At 41.0% G+C, this 17,589-nt stretch overlaps 1 protein-coding gene across 1 annotated transcript in view; it reads right to left on the reverse strand.

Annotated features, from left to right (window-relative positions):
• Positions 1–17,589, reverse strand: part of NUP133 (nucleoporin 133) — a 301,419-nt gene that overhangs the window by 109,697 nt on the left and 174,133 nt on the right. The window contains exon 14 of the mRNA XM_040429313.1: positions 11,058–11,152. Coding sequence (XP_040285247.1) covers positions 11,058–11,152 — 95 coding nt within the window. The remainder of the gene's footprint in view (positions 1–11,057; positions 11,153–17,589) is intronic.

Below are 17,589 nucleotides of genomic sequence, written 5' to 3' on the forward strand. Positions count from 1 at the left end.
GTTCTGCGGGCAATGGGGGACCGAGTGCACCTTCGGAACCCCGTGACAGTATCCTAGTCATGTGTGTCATATTCCTGATATAAAACGTAAAAGTGTCTTCCTCCAGTGGTCGCACCCAACCCATAATGTATAGTTAGGAACTGAATCCCAACGCATTTCATCAGCATTGAGACCAGTTGCTGCACCAACATGGAGTGTAAAATTGACCCTATTGTCATGCATGAAAGAAGACACTATTTTTTGGACTATAGGACGCAACTTTTTCCTCTAAAAGTGGCAGTGCATCTTATAGTCTGAATACGAATGCCAATTTCCATTGTGGAAACAGTCATCAGCATGTGGGAGGTGTGAGAAGATGTAAGGGAAGCACTGTGCTGGCTCTAATCACCCTCCCTGATCTTCTTTTGCGCCTCGCTCTGCATGGAGTACAGTGTCAGGACGGTGCAATTTTATTCCACATATATGCCAATTCAGTGCCCAATATGTTGGGCACAATGTATGCTGGTGTTAAATGCGAGCCCTCATCATTATGCTGTGCTGCTTCCTGAGACAAAATACCATACATGGGGCCCTAATCTTTTGCCTGGGCATACAAAAGGGCTCGGGAGTAAAGGAGCACCATGCATATTTGAGTCCCAATGTGGTGATTTACGCATCTTGTGCTCGCAACTGTAGGGGCTCTGGGGTAAAATAATAAATGGAAGCCCATAGAAGTTACCCCATTTTGGAAACTACACCCCTCAAGGTATGTATTAAGGGGTGGAGTGATCATTTTGACACCACAACTGCAGAAATGGTATTGCAGATATTGCATTTTAATGCCCAATATGCTGTGCCCAGTTAGTGCCATCCGAAACACACCACACCCTTTAGATAGTTAAGCAGGTTCTATTGGGTACTAAAATGACAAATGTGGACATATTGTGCCGTTTATGAATGCTGTAGGGTTCATAAGGAAAAGACCACCTTTTGGCTTTTGCTGCACAGATTTATGATTGGTTTATAGATGCCATGTTTCTCTCAATGGAACTGTGTGAGGGCTTATTTTTTGTGGGATAAGTTGTCATTATCACTGTTTCTACTTTGGAGTACATATGACTTTTTGATCACTTTTTATTTCACTTTTTGGAAAGCAGGATATAGAAAAAGAATTTTGGAAAAAAAAAATCTTATTTTTGAGTTGCAATTTTCTGAGAGCATATTCACTTATTTTTCAGACGATAGTCTAGTGTGAGGGTTTGTCTTTTGCAGGATAAATTGACGTATTCATTGATACCATTTTAGGGTACATAGTACTTTTTGATCGCTTGATATTACATTTTATGTGAGGTGGCTGTTCTCGAACAATTTATATATTTTTTTTATGACATTCACCTGATGGGATAGATCAGGTCATATTTTTATGGAGCAGGTGCAGTGATACATAACTACAGTACCTATGTCCATTTTTTTAGTTTTACACAATAAAAGCATAAACAAAAAAAAAATCATGTTTTTGCAATGCCATTTTCAGAAAGCCATATATATATATATATATATATATATATATATATATTTTTTTATTAAATCTTTATTACATTTTTCCAACCATTACAGAATTATTCATCAATTTATTCTTACATTGTATATAATTCCCCAACCCCCCTCCCTTAGCCCACCACTTGCCCCTTCAAGAAAAAAAAAGAAAAAATTTCTCCTCCTTCCTCTCGTCCCTCCTCCTCATATACCATCTCTCCCACCTCTCCTAGACCCAACTCTCCCCCCCCCAGTCCTCAGCTTTTATTTAGCAATTTCTGCAATAACCTGGCAAATCTATGTTTTTTCTTGATCCCAACCAAATGGAATTCCTCTCTGACAAGCGACACTCTGGTGAGATTCTCCCATTCTTTAACGTGGGAACAGCACTGGTGCGACAGGCATTGGTATATTGTTGAAACCAATTTCCTACATGGTAATAATTTGATGATATTAGCCAAGGGCTGCGGTAGAACAGTTATTTGTCTGCCTTTCCCTAACATCTTATAGAGTGCTTGTTTTAGTTGTAAGTAATAAAACCTCAACTCTATATTTTTCAATTGGTATTTTCTTTTAAGCTCTTCATAGGGGTTTATGTCCCCCTCTTCCTATACCTGGCCTAATTTATATATTCCGTGTTTCCACCAGATTTTCTGTTCAATTAACTTTCATTCTGTGAGATTAATGTTGTCTCACAATATTGTGTCAGCATGGAAATCAGTCTGGGACCATAATTCTTTTGCCACCTTCCAATTTTTAACCATCAACACAAATAAAGGTGTATTGTTGCATCCCTGTTGGACCAGAGTGCCCGCTTCCATTATTTGAAAGATATTACATTTTTCCAATCTTTTATTAATCCCTACTATTATATTCTTATATCTTTGCGTATTACTCCATGTTATCATATTTTTATAATCCCAGAAAAGAAATAAAGTTCCAAATCTGGTACAGATAATCCACCCTTCCTTCTCATGAATACACAGTATCTGTGCCTTTATCCTCGGTTTTTTCCCTCGCCATATTAAATCCGTTAATAAACTGGCTATTATTTTAAAATATCTTTTGGGGATTATCACCGGTGTATTCCACAGAGTATAATTCAAGGCGGGTAATAAACACATCTTCACCAAGGAAATATTAACCGCCATCGAGACGTACAGTCTTTTCCATACCTCTATTTTCTTCCTAAATTCCTGAATTTTGGGAACCACATTCAGTCGGACATAATCATTGGGGTCTGGGGTAATCTGAATTCCCAGATATTTAACAGGTTCATTAATCATCTTAATTTCCAACAGTCCCGGTCTAAAATTGTTCAGAGGATCAATCGGGATACAAGCTGATTTAGACCAGTTTACCATATTCATCAAATAGTTGGAAGATCCTATTGAGTGATCCATGTGAACCCACAAATAGCATAATATCATCCGCATATAAAGCATTTTTTTCCTCATGAGTACCATACCTAAACCCCAAAATTTCAGTATCTTGCCTAATAATGTTCGCTAGCGGCTCCATAGCTATAGCAAATAGCAGAGGGGTAAGGGGGCATCCCTGTCTAACCCCTCTGCCGATTTGTATGTTTCCTGAATATTCTCCATTTACTATCACCCTTGCGGAAATTTCAGTATACAGTAACTTTACCCATGAAACAAAGCAGTCGCCAAATCCCATTTTCTTCAATGTGTTGGTCAAAAAGGGCCATTCTATCGTGTCAAAGGCCTTTGAGACGTCTATAGTTACTATCATCCATTCTCTGCAATTTGTAGGTTCAAGCTGGGTACTCAAAAAATATCTCATAAAGTTCTCAGTAGTAGTTTTCCCTGACATGAACCCCGATTGATCCCCATGAACAAGCATCGGGACCACACTCCTAAGTCTAGTTGCCAAAATATTAGCTAATATTTTATTATCAGGGTTGATTAATGAAATAGGACAGTATGAGTCCATTAAGACTGGATCCTTGCCAGGCTTTAAAATAAGTGTAATTAAGGCTTCTCGCAGGGAGTCTGGCAGTTTACCCATGTGTTTCGAGGTTTCCCACATCATAAGCAATTTCGGTATTAATATTTCTTTATACTGAGCATACACCTCAAACGGAATACCATCCATTCCTGGGGCCTTGTTCTTTGTTAACCTAATTAGCGTATCCTTCACTTTTAAAGGGGTTAAAGGGTCTTCCAGGGACTTACAATTGATCTATTGTTAACCTAGAAACCGTAATTTCATCCAAAAACTGTTGTATTTGCTCTGAGTTTTTATTTATTTTACTACTATATATGTCAGCAAAATATTTTTGAAGCAGTTCTATTTTGGCTGTTTGTTCAGTTATTTTATGTCCCATTTCATCGACAAGGCAGCAAATATAGTTTTTTTTTTTTTGTTTGAGCCGCTACCAAGGCCGCTTACTTTTTTTTCCAGGTATGTATGCATATACACTCACCTAAAGAATTATCAGAAATCGAGACTCATCAGACCAGGCAACATTTTTCCAGTCTTCAACAGTCCAATTTTGGTGAGCTCGTGCAAAATGTAGCCTCTTTTTCCTATTTGTAGTGGAGATGAGTGGTACCCGGTGGGGTCTCCTGCTGTTGTAGCCCATCCGCCTCAAGGTTGTGCGTGTTGTGGCTTCACAAATGCTTTGCTGCATAGCTCGGTTGTAACGAGTGGGTATTTCAGTCAACGTTGCTCTTCTATCAGCTTGAATCAGTCGGCCCATTCTCCTCTGACCTCTAGCATCCACAAGGCATTTTCGCCCACAGGACTGCCGCATACTGGATGTTTTTCCCTTTTCACACCATTCTTTGTAAACCCTAGAATTGGTTGTGCGTGAAAATCCCAGTAACTGAGCAGATTGTGAAATACTCAGACCGGCCAGTCTGGCACCAACAACCATGCCACGCTCAAAATTGCTTAAATCACCTTTCTTTCCCATTCTGACATTCAGTTTGGAGTTCAGGAGATTGTCTTGACCAGGACCACCCCCCTAAATGCATTGAAGCAACTGCCATGTGATTGGTTGACTAGATAATTGCATTAATGAGAAATAGAACAGGTGTTCCTAATAATTCTTTAGTTGAGAGTATATATATATATACATATATATATATATATATATATATATAATTATCCCTTACATAATTTTCTTTTTGTGGTTCTGCCAACAAAAGCAATTCATCCTTTAATTCAGAAGCTTTCTCAATCCACACAATATAATTTTGCTCTCTAGGGTTTTCAATGAACTTTTTTTCATTTTTTTCTGTCTCTTTTTCCAGATTTATTATTTTCGCTCTTATTCCTTTCTTGTATATTACTGTATATGTTGTAATAATCCCTCTGATAAAGGCCTTGGCAGCCTCCCATACCACATTAACTGCCACTGAACAGTCATTCATCTAAAAAAAAACAAAAAAAAAACTATCATCTCTCCCAAGATCTTACTGTGTATATCCATCATATTTATCCATCCTATATTTATATTCATCCCTCTTTTTTTTTTTTGTGATTTATATTTATGTTAATTGGATTGTGATCCGAAATTCCCCGTTGCCCATATTTCACCCCTGCAATCTCTAGTGAACCTTTCTTATTTGTGAAAACTAAATCAATCCGTGATAGACTCCTGTGAGACTTTAAAAAACACAAATATTTTCTTAAATTTGGATACATAACCCTCCAAATATCAATCCATCCCCTCTCTTCTGTGATATTTTTTAATTTTGATCCCATGCAGGGCCCTTGTGTTCTCTATTCTACTTCTATCTAATCTTACATCCATTACGTTATTAAAGTCCCCCATAACTAAAAGTTGTTTATCTCCCGCCTCAAGTGCAATATCATAAATTTTTAATAGGACATAAATTTTGAAGGGTGGCGGTATATACACACTTGCTATTAACCATGCTCTACCTACCAATATACAATCCAGCTGGACATAACAGCCCTCCCTATCTGTAATTACTTTCACTATTTCTATATCTATATCCCGATGTATTAATATACTCACCCCTCTGGCATATGATGAATAAACTGAATGGAAAAAGAGTGCTGCATCGACGGTCTATAAACCCCAGCCATCGTCTCGCCTGTCAAGTGTGTTTCTTGTAAACAGACTATAGCAGGAAGAGACCTACCGTATTTTTCGCCCTATAAGATGCACCTAGGTTTTTGAGGAAAATAATAAAAAAAATATTTTTAACCAAAAAGTGTGCTTTTGGTGGGTTTTGAACTAATGGTGGTCTGTGCATGGCACTGTTATGGAGGGGGATCTGTGGATGGCACTGTTATGGAGGGGGATCTGTGGATGGCACTGTTATGGAGGGGGATCTGTGAATGGCACTGTTATGGAGGGGGATCTGTGGATGGCACTGTTATGGAGGGGGATCTGTGGATGGCACTGTTATGGAGGGGGATCTGTGGATGGCACTGTTATGGAGGGGGATCTGTGGATGGCACTGTTATGGAGGGGGATCTGTGGATGGCACTGCTATGGAGGGGGATCTGTGGATGGCACTGCTATGGAGGGGGGATCTGTGGATGGCACTGCTATGGAGGGGGGATCTGTGGATGGCACTGCTATGGAGGGGGGATCTGTGGATGGCACTGTTATGGATGGGGATCTGTGGATGGCACTGTTATGGAGGGGGATCTGTGGATGGCACTGCTATGTGTCACCCATAGATCCCCCACCCCATAACAGTGCCATCCACATATCCCCCACCCCATAATAGTGGCATCCATAGATGCCCTAATATACCATAGCTAAACCTGTGGGAGGGGGAGGGAGGAGGGGCCGGTGTCATGCAAATGCGGTGGGGCCGATGCGGTCACTGTACTCCGGCCTCACTGCTCACTCACTTCCTTAATGCCTAAACCTTTTATAATAATAGCTTTAATTGACGTTCCGATCCCCAGCCCCATCTGTACTACCGTACTTACTAAATGTCCTGTAGCAGGCAGAGCAGGGCGGGTGGCCGGAACTCACTGATGTCACGTAACGTTCCTGCGCCGCCTACTTTATGAATGAAGTAGGCGGCGCAGGCAAGTGACGTCAGTGAGTTACGGCCGGCCGCCCGCCCTGCTCTGCCTGCTACAGGAGATTTAGTAAGTATGGTAGTTCAGATTGGTCTGGGGATCGGAACGTCAATTAAAGCTATTATTATAAAATGTTTAAGCAATAAAGCAGTGAGTGAGCGGCGGGGCCGGAGTAAAGTGACCGCACCGCCCCACCACATTTGCATGACACTGGCCCCTCCTCCCTCGTCCAGCTGAAGCCTCGCAGACTGCGATGTAAAATGGCAGCATTAGCCCCAAAAAGACACAGGGGCATTTTTCCCCCACTTTTGGGGGGGGGGGGGGGGGGGGGAGTGTGTCTTAAGGGGCGAAAAATACGGTATGTATTGCATCAAAAACTGCAACTCTTTAAACCCCTACTCAGCCCCCTAATATTCCATGAAATAGTTCTCATATAATTTGTTATTAAATTTACCCTTTCCCAGGATACTATTCAGGACCCCTGGGGGTGAAGAGAGAAGAGGAACAAGGGGATGAAAGAAGAGGAGTAAGAAAGGAAAAGGGAGAGACGAAGGGGAGAAGAAAAAAAAAAACAACAACCAGCACGCATACACCCACCCTTCCCATCCCTCCTGAATGACCCAGGAAAGCCTAAGCCCTGGTTCTCTAACCTAGCATTCCCCCTCACGGCCCCCCGTCCAGCCCAACTCCCGCTCAGCTCTTCATCTTTTCTTTAACCCATTCTCCAGCCGCTTCTGCTGTATAAAAAAAAAACCACATTTTACTTTCCCACTCAATCCTTAACTTAGCCGGAAACATCATCGAGTATTTCACATTCTTTGAACGCAGTATTTTTTTCACATCAATAAGCCGACTTCTTTCGTTTACCGTTTCTTTTGCATAGTCAGGAAATACCATAACTGTTGTGTCTAAATATTCCAGCCTCCCTTTTCTCCTTGCCCTGCGCAATATCTCCTCCTTGTCCCTAACAGATAGTAGATTCAGTACCATTACCCTCGGTCTCATTCCTGGAGGGGGTATCTTTGCCGGCAGTCTATATGCCCTCTCTACAAAAATTTTATAAATCAGAGATGTCTTGGCCCAGTTGTTCCATTAACCACATTTGTATAAAGGTTCGGGGGTCTTGCCCCTGTGCGATTCCCAGACATCTCAGATTTACCCTCCTGGACCTGTTTTCTAACTGTAATAGTTTGTTTTTCAATTCCTTATTTTCTTCCATTAATTATTTTTTTTCTTTCGCTGCTATCTGCACTATGTCCTCCACTTCCGATGTTCTTTTATCCATTTCTATCAATCTGTCTTTATATTTTTGTAGGTCCGGCCTGAGGAGTCCCACCGACTCCCTAATATTTACAGTCTGGAGAGAGAGGTCCTGTATCGCCATATTGCATTTTTTTTTACTTCTTGAAATATATCTTGTAGGCTAGGAACCTGCTCCAGGGAATTTTTTTTTTATCCGGCCACATTTAACTGTTTATTACCTCTCCCCCCAGACTGGAAACCCTCCTCAGGTGGCACCAGCCCAGGGTTTTCCTCCAAAGGAGGTTCACCCTCTTGGTCTGGAGATACATCCTCCTTTTTTTTTCTTTGTAGGGCTAGTCTGTCCACGCATGTTAGTCAGGAGTAACTTGCTTAGATCTTTCTATTCTTTTAGGCAATGGGAAAACCGAAGTATTCAACTCCGATTGCCCCTTGGCCTTTTTCCCTGTGCCCCGTCTCGCCATTCCCCAGCCTCACCCCTGTCCACCCTTTCCTCCTCCCCAGGCAGTACCAAAATATTCTATCAGTATAAAGCTCGCAGATAGGGACAGTTCACATTCAATCCCCAACAAAACAACAGTATGTCTATCTAGCATTCACATACACATTAATCAACCATTTTCATATATCCACTGTCGATTATCAATTAGCAGTCCATCTTTGCTTTTAGTAATGTAGTACAGTTAGTTGATTAGAAACTCTGCAGTTAACCACGCCGACAGTTTCAGATAGTTAATATCCCTTAATTAATAAAATTATTTAGATTAGTTCATTGTTACCAGTCCCCACACATTCTTATATGCCATTGCAATTCCACTGGTGCTGCTCACATACTATAAGGCTGAGTTCACACGAGCGTGTCCGGATAAGGTCCGGATGCGTTGCGGCAAACCCGCGCGAGTAGGTACCCAATTGCAGTCAGTTTTGACTGCGATTGCGTTCTGTTGTTCAGTTTTTATCGCGCGGGTGCAATGCGTTTTGCACACGCGTGATAAAAAACTGACTGTGGTACCCAGATCCGAACTTCTTCACAGAAGTTCAGGTTTGGGTTCGGTGTTGTGTAGATGTTATTATTTTCCCTTATAACATGGTTATAAGGGAAAATAATAGCATTCTTTAATACAGAATGCTTAGTAGGTGATCAATTGAGGGTTAAAAAAATTAAAAATAATTAACTCACCTTCTCCTCTTGATCGCGTAGCTGCCGGTCTCTTCTTACTTCTTTAATCATGAGCTGCCGGCTAAAGGACCTGTAGTGAAGTCAGATCACATGGTCCATCACCACGGTGATGGATCATGTGATTGGACCATGTGATATGACGTCACCAACGCAGTACCAGGCAAAACTAACCGGCTTCAGGGCAGTATCCGGGGTGGCCCCAGTACGGTAGCTGGAACGGCTTCAAGGCGATAAACAGGGCGGCCTCAGGATGGTGGTCACGGCGGCATCAGGGCTTAACTCAGAGCGGGATCACATCAGGCTGGAAGCGCGAACGCCGGAAGGGGAAATACCAGCAGAAATTGCATTTTAACACCCAATATGCTGTGCCCAGTTAGTGCCATCCGAAACACACCACACTCTTTAGATAGTTAAGCAGGTTCTATTGGTTACTAAAATGACAAATGTGGACATATTGTGCCGTTTATGAATGCTGTAGGGTTCATAAGACCACCTTTTGGCTTTTGCAGCGCAGATTTTTGATTGGTTTACAGATGCCATGTTGCTTTTCAAAAGCCTCCGGGATAGTAATACTGCCATTTTCTGAGAACCATGCTTTTTCAAATGTTTCTCTCAATGGAGCTGTGTGAGGGCTTATTTTTTGTGGGATAAGTTATCATTATCACTGTTTCTACTTTGGAGTACATATGACTTTTTGATCACTTTTTATTTCACTTTTTGGAAAGCAGGATATAGAAAAATAATTTTTGGAAAAAAAAATCGTATTTTTGAGTTGCCATTTTCTGAGAGCATATTTACTTATTTTTCAGACGATAGTCTAGTGTGAGGGTTTGTTTTTTGCAGGATAAATTGACGTATTCATTGATACCATTTTAGGGTACATAGTACTTTTTGATCGCTTGATATTACATTTTATGTGAGGTGGCTGTTCTCGAACTATTTTATTTTATTTTTTATGACATTCACCTGATGGGATAGATCAGGTCATATTTTTATGGAGCAGGTCATTATTGATGCAGTGATACATAACTACAGTACCTATGTCAATTTTTTTTGTTTTACACAATAAAAGCATTTAAAAAAAAATGTAGTCATGTTTTTGCAATGCCATTTTCAGAAAGCCACATTATTTTTATCTTTCTGATGATATTGCGTGAGGACTTTTTTGTGGGATGAGTTGACGTTTATATTGGTACCATTCTCGGGTATGTAGTATTTTTTGACTGCTCGAGATTATGCTTTTTGTTTGTGAAGGTGACCAACAAATGATTGTTTTGGCACAATGTTTTTTTTTTTAACAGAGTTTACCTGATGGTGGGGTAGATCATGGGCTTTTTTTCCCTTTAAAGCTGGTGTGATGGAAATGGTCTGAACTGTAGTAACGTTTGGTCAAGGTGTGTATGCCCTGTAGCTTTAATCTCGGACAGGTTCTGATCTTTCTTATGATGTTGCTAAAGAATGCTAACCTTGAGATAAGATATTGCACATGCTTTTTAACTGCTAAGATGCTATTAGTATGGTCAGATAGTATTACCTTACATGAATAACTAATCAAATTACTAGTTTCGATTTCCAGACCCTTGGCGGTGTGCCTTCTTTGTGTCCGTTACCTATAAGACTGTGTTTTGATAATTAAGTTGAGAATTTGCTTGAGACATGCAGCAAGTCTGTGTCAGTATCTAATCAGGAACCGTGCTGGAACAGGCAGAATAGTGTAAATTACGCTCACACCGGTTATTATAGATGCCGCAATATCTAATGTGTTTTTTTTTATTATGAATAACAATGAAGGGAAAGGGCGTTTTTTTTTCTTTAAACTTTTTTTTATTTTTTTCACTTTTATAAACACTTTTTTTTAAAAACTTTTTATCATTGTACCACTATTATTTTATGCACTTATAAAAAATAAATCTTTTATAAACACGGTATTCGTGGCAATAATAAACACTCAAGAGCTTCTATTATGTCCTTTTGTGGGGATGTTGCTAAACTAACAGAAGAACCGCTCCCGCAGCAGACATTTTTACTTTTGATTGGTCTGTGATGCTTATGTTCACATACAAACCTGATGAAGGAAATCCAAGAAAAAGGAGTGTGCTTTCATTTTATCTTCCAGCTGATGCAAAAGAATGAGGGATGTATTACTCAAGCCACTTGCTTCTGTGTAAGATAAATAAAGCATCATAAAATCATACAAAAAATGTAATCCTCCATCCCACTAGTTACTCCTGTAGTACAAGCACTGTATGTGTAAAAATGTAGGACTCCCTAATGGGACCACCAAAAAACAAGGATTCAGGTCCATATTCTAGCTGAAGTGGTGTTCTTCAGTAAAGAAAATGGGACTGAAGAGGAACATGGCATTATTAAAAGGTACAGTCCACTATTGGTACCATTTTGTTATTATTCCAGGGGATCTAAAATGAAAACTGCAACTTTGCCAAAAGGCTTAGGCTACTTTCACACTAGCGTTGTTTGAATCCGGCGTTCAATTCCGACACCGGAACTGCCCGCCGGATCCGGAAAAACGTGTGAAAATGGATTACATTTGAATCCTGATCAGGATTTTGATCACAATGAAAAAATGCATTGCAAAAAAACGGATCCGCCATTTCTGGACTTTTTTTTCCACATTTTTCGGGTTTAACATGCAAAAGCCGAATCCGGTTTGACGGAACACGCGGCGCCGGATCCGGCGTTAATGCAAGTCAATGGGAAAAAGGCCGGCATTCAGTCAAAGTGTTCAGGATTTTTGAATGGAGGTAAAAATACAACATGCTATGGTTTTCTGAAAAGCCTGATCAGTCAAAAAGACTGAACTGAAGACATCCTGATGCATCCTGAACGGATTACTCTCCATTCAGAATGCATTAGGATAAAACTGATCAGTTCTTTTCCGGATTTGAGCCCCTAGGACGGAACTCAGCGCCGGAAAAGAAAAACGCTAGTGTGAAAGTACCCTTAGTTTATATGTTGTTGTGTAAAAGACTACAAGCACTGTGTAGTGTGAGACAGCAATCATATTAGCATCCATATGTTCAATGTGTCTTGACAAACTGCTAATGTAAGCTAATAGACAGTGAGATGTTACTGTATTTATGGCACATGCCTAGAAAGCAACACATACAGTTGCAAGAAAAAGTATGTGAACCCTTTGGAATGATATGGATTTCTGCACAAATTGGTCATAAAATGTGATCTGATCTTCATCTAAGTCACAACAATAGACAATCACAGTCTGCTTAAAGGTACTTTCACACTAGCGTTTTTTCTTTTCCGGCATAGAGCACAGGGGCTCTATACTGGAAAAGAACTGATCAGTTTTATCCCCATGCATTCTGAATGGAGAGTAATCCGTTCAGGATGCATCAGGATGTCTTCAGTTCAGTCATTTTGACTGATCAAGCAAAAAAGAAAACCGTAGCATGCTACGGTTTTTTCTCCGGCGAAAAAAACTGAAGACTTGCCTGAATGCCGGATCCGGCATTTTTTCCCATTGGAATGTATTAGTGCCGGATCCGGCATTCAGAATACCGGAATGCCGGATCCGTCCTTCCGGTCTGCGCATGCGCAGACTGAAAAAGAGGTGAAAAAAATAAATGCCGGATGCGTTTTGCCGGATGACACCGGAAAGACGGATCCGGCATTTCAAGGCATTTTTTCGAATGATCAGGCATTTTTAAGACTGATAAGGATCCTGATCAGTCTTACTAATGCCATCAGTTGGCATACGTTTCGCCTGATCCGGCAGGCAGTTCCGGCGACGGAACTGCTTGCCGGATCTCTCTGCCGCAAGTGTGAAAATACCCTAAACCAGTGTTTCCCAACCAGTGTGCCTCCAGCTGTTGCAAAACTACAACAGTTTTGCAACAGCTGGAGGCACACTAGTTGGGAAACACTGCCCTAAACTAATAACACACAAAGAATTAAATGTTACCATGTTTTTATTGAACACACCATGTAAACATTCACAGTGCAGGTGGAAAAAGTATGTGAACCCCTAGACTAATTACATCTCCAAGAGCTAATTGGAGTGAGGTGTCAGCCAACTGGAGTCCAATCAATGAGATGAGATTGGAGGTGTTTGTTACATCTGCCCTGCCCTATAAAAAACACACACCAGTTCTGGGTTTGCTTTTCACAAGAAGCATTGCCTGCTCGCAGAAGACCTACGATTAAGAATTGTTAACTTGCATAAAGCTGGAAAGGGTTATAAAAGTATCTCCAAAAGCCTTGCTGTTCATCAGTCCACGGTAAGACAAATTGTCTATAAATGGAGAAAGTTCAGCACTGCTGCTACTCTCCCTAGGAGTGGCCGTCCTGTAAAGATGACTGCAAGAGCACAGCGCAGACTGCTCAATGAGGTGAAGAAGAATCCTAGAGTGTCAGCTAAAGACTTACAAAAGTCTCTGGCATATGCCAACATCTCTGTTAGCGTATCTACGATACGTAAAACATGAATGGATTTCATGGGAGGATACCACAGAGGAAGCCACTGCTGTCCAAAAAATAAACATTTCTGCACGTTTACAGTTTGCACAAGAGCACCTGGATGTTCCACAGCAGTACTGGCAAAATATTCTGTGGACAGATTAAACCAAAGTTGAGTTGTTTGGAAGAAACACACAACACTATGTGTGGAGAAAAAGAGGCACAGCACACCAACATCAAAACCTCATCCCAACTGTGAAGTATGGTGGTGGGGGCATCAAGGTTTGGGGCTGCTTTGCTGGGTCAGGGCCTGGACGGATTGCCATCATCGAAGGAAAAATGAATTCCCAAGTTTATCAAGACATTTTGCAGGAGGACTTAAGGCCATCTGTCCACCAGCTGAAGCTCAACAGAAGATGGGTGTTGCAACAGGACAACGACCCAAAGCATAGAAGTAAATCAACAACAGAATGGCTTAAAGGATAACTGTCGTATATATATATATTTTTGGAGTATTGGATTGTGGTGATTAATATCTCCTTGGTGGCCCTATTTCAACTTTTCACAGTGTATTCAATTACCCCTTAAAGGAAACCTGTCACCATGATTTAGTGCATAGAGCTTGGGACATGGGCTGCTAGATGGCCACTAGCTCATCTGCAGTACCCAGGTCCCATAGCTCTCTGCGCTTTTATTGTGTTAAAAAAACGTTTTGCGTGATATGCAAATTACCTGATATGAGTCCTGTAGCCGGAGATGAGTCAAGCGGAAAGGAGCCCAGCACCGCCCCGCGTCCTCCGAATCTCCTCCTTGCCGGCTGACGTCACAGAGCTGGAGCGCCGAAATCTCGCGATGCGCGAGCTAGCGCATGCGCAGTGTCGGCATCATGTTCATTCCCTGTGCTGGCATCAGCACAGGGAACGAACTACGCATGCGCTAGCTCGCGCATCGCGAGATTTCGGCGCTCCAGCTCTGTGACGTCAGCCGGCAAGGAGGAGATTCGGAGGACGCGGGGCGGTGCTGGGCTCCTTTCCGCTTGACTCATCTCCGGCTACAGGACTCATATCAGGTAATTTGCATATCACTCAAAACGGTTTTTTAACACAATAAAAGCGCAGAGAGCTATGGGACCTGGGTACTGCAGATGAGCTAGTGGCCATCTAGCAGCCCATGTCCCCAGCTCTATGCACTAAATCATGGTGACAGGTTTCCTTTAATTCCACATGTTTGTTCCCTGTACTGCCTTCTTTTACCTGTGCTTAAAATAGGGTTGCTAGGCATGCTCCGTCTATATGTTGAAGGACGGAGGATGCAGAAGCAGGCTGAGTGCAAGGTCAGATTACTGACAGCCAGGGACTGTAAGTAAATGATTAAAGCCAGGTCCTCCCCAGCAGCTGATAACAGTGCCTGGGCTGTGTGCACTTCTCCCTGTCCCTGCGCTTGGCAGACGCTCCCTCACTCAGCAGAGCTGGAGAAGTAGAGTTGAAGCAGCGCACAACAGGGAAGGGAGATCTGCCATCTGCTCAGTGTATAAATGAAAGCAACATGTGGTAGGAGGACCCCTTTGTGCTGCCGGAGATTAACCCTTTAGGGGGGGGGGGGGGCTCTGGTTACTGACACTTTTGGGGGGCTATTGTTACTGGCTAATGAGGGCAGGCGGGATTAGCCTCAGGGTGAGGGCAGTGGCGGCCATCTTAACTGAATAGTGAAATTGCAGTTTTATGCAGACTGGTTGCTAAGGGCTGAATCTTATATATGGGGTATGTCAGTCTAATAGTAACTGATTCTGGAATATCATGTTATTAGTAACTACATATATGAAAATTGAAATTAGGGTCTAAGTGTGACAGTTATCCTTTAAACAGAAGAAAATACGCCTTCTGGAGTGGCCCAGTCAGAGTCCTGACCTCAACCCGATTGAGATGCTGCAGCAGGACCTCAAGAAAGCAATTAACACCAGACATCCCAAGAATATTGATGAACTGAAACAGTTCTGTAAAGAGGAATGGTCAAGAATTACTCCTGACCGTTGTGCACGTCTGATCTGCAACTACAGGAAACGTTTGGTTGAAGTTATTGCTGCCAAAGGAGGTTCAACCAGTTATTAAATCCAAGGGTTCACATACTTTTTCCACCTGCACTGTGAATGTTTACATGGTGTGTTCAATAAAAACATGGTAACATTTAATTATTTGTGTGTTATTAGTTTAACCACCTCAGCTCCCCTAGCTTAAACCCCCTAATGACCAGACCACTTTTTACAATTCTGCACTACACTAATTTCACGGATTATTGTTCGGTCATACAACTTACCACCCAAATGAATTTTACCTCCTTTTCTTTTCACTAATAGAGCTTTCATTTGGTGGTATTTCATTGCTGCTGACATTTTTACTTTTTTTGTTATCAAAATTGACCGAAATTTTTCACTTTCTGTTGTAAAATTTTTCAAACAAAACTACATTTCTATATAAATTTTTCTCTAAATTTATTGTTCTACATGTCTTTGATAAAAAAAAATGCAATACCGTAAGTGTATATTTATTGGTTTGCGCAAAAGTTATAGCGTTTACAAACTATGGTACAAAAATGTGAATTTCCGCATTTTGAAGCAGCTCTGACTTTCTGAGCACCTGTCATGTTTCCTGAGGTTCTACAATGCCCAGACAGTAGAAACACCCCACAAATGACACCATTTTGGAAAGTAGACACCCTAAGGTATTCGCTGATGGGCATAGTGAGTTCATGGAAGTTTTTATTTTTTGTCACAAGTTAGTGGAAAATGATTATTATTATTTTTTTCCTTACAAAGTCTCATATTCCACTAACTTGTGACAAAAAATCATATAGACCAATATCCTTGTTAAACACGGACGTTAAAATTTTGGCAAAGGTTTTGGCAGGGAGGCTCTCCAAAGTGATTAAAAGTATAATCCACGAAGACCAGACTGGTTTTATACCTGGTAGAACTATATATTCAAATATAAGAAGGTTGTATCTTCATATTGAGGCTAATAGAACAGAAACAGGTGACAAAGCAATACTTTCTTTGGATGCTCAAAAGGCATTTGATTGTATTGAATGGGAGTATTTATGGGCAGCCTTAAAAAGGGTCGGTATAGGCGAGGGGTTTATAAGATGGATTCAGCTTATATATTCTAATCCAAGGGCTAGAGTGATGGTGGATGGGAGCTTGTCCCTGCCTCTTGCCCTTCACCGGGGCACTAGGCAGGGATGCCCTCTCTCCCCATTACTATTTGCTATAGCAATCGAGCCCCTCGCAAGTATAATAAGAAATGATAGGGAGTTCAAAGGTTTTCAATATGCAGAAGGAGATGAAAAACTTAATGTATGCTGATGATATTTTATTATTTATGCACAATAGATCAGTTTAGCAGAGTAATAGATAAAATAGATAAGTTTGGCTCTTTCTCTGGATTAAACATTAATTGGGGGAAATCCCATATGATGTTATTGGGAGATGGTCAATCACAGAAGGACTCAAGGGTGCATGTGCTTGAGAAACACGAGAGTTTTAAATATTTGGGCATACAAATCTACGGAAATATAGAAGACTATGAAAAACTAAACGTACTTCCCTTAATAAAAGAACTCAGAACTAAAATACATATTTGGAAAAGATTACCAGTCTCTATCCAAGGTCGGGTAAATTTAATAAAAAAGATTTTTCTCCCAAAGTTACTTTATGTTTTACAAAATGCCCCAATAAGATTGCCGCAGAAGATATTTAGATTATTGGATCGTCTAATGGGGGAATTTATTTGGAAAGGTGCTATTCCTAGGATAAAAAAAGAAGTGCTTCAGTTCCCAGTAAGAGAGGGTGGTTTGGCGGTTCCTAGCTGGTTTTTGTATTATTTGATAACACAATATAGTCAGATAAGAGATAGTTTGAATGGTGTATTGGGAAGACAGGAATTAAATAAAATGGGATGGAGATGGGAATTTAATCACTTAGAGATATTGTAATCGGGCACATTAGGGAAAAATATTACAGGAAATAGAGTAATGAATTTAATGGATCACATATGGGGGCAGGTTAAAAAACTATTGGGTATTAAAGGTCTCCTCCACTATACACCTATTTGGAAAAATGTAAATCTAAAGGAACTGCAAACGATTAGGAGTTATATCGATTGGGAAAAAAA

Source organism: Bufo bufo, chromosome 4 (genome assembly GCF_905171765.1).
Source record: "Bufo bufo chromosome 4, aBufBuf1.1, whole genome shotgun sequence".
NCBI classification, from domain to species: Eukaryota; Metazoa; Chordata; class Amphibia; order Anura; family Bufonidae; genus Bufo; species Bufo bufo.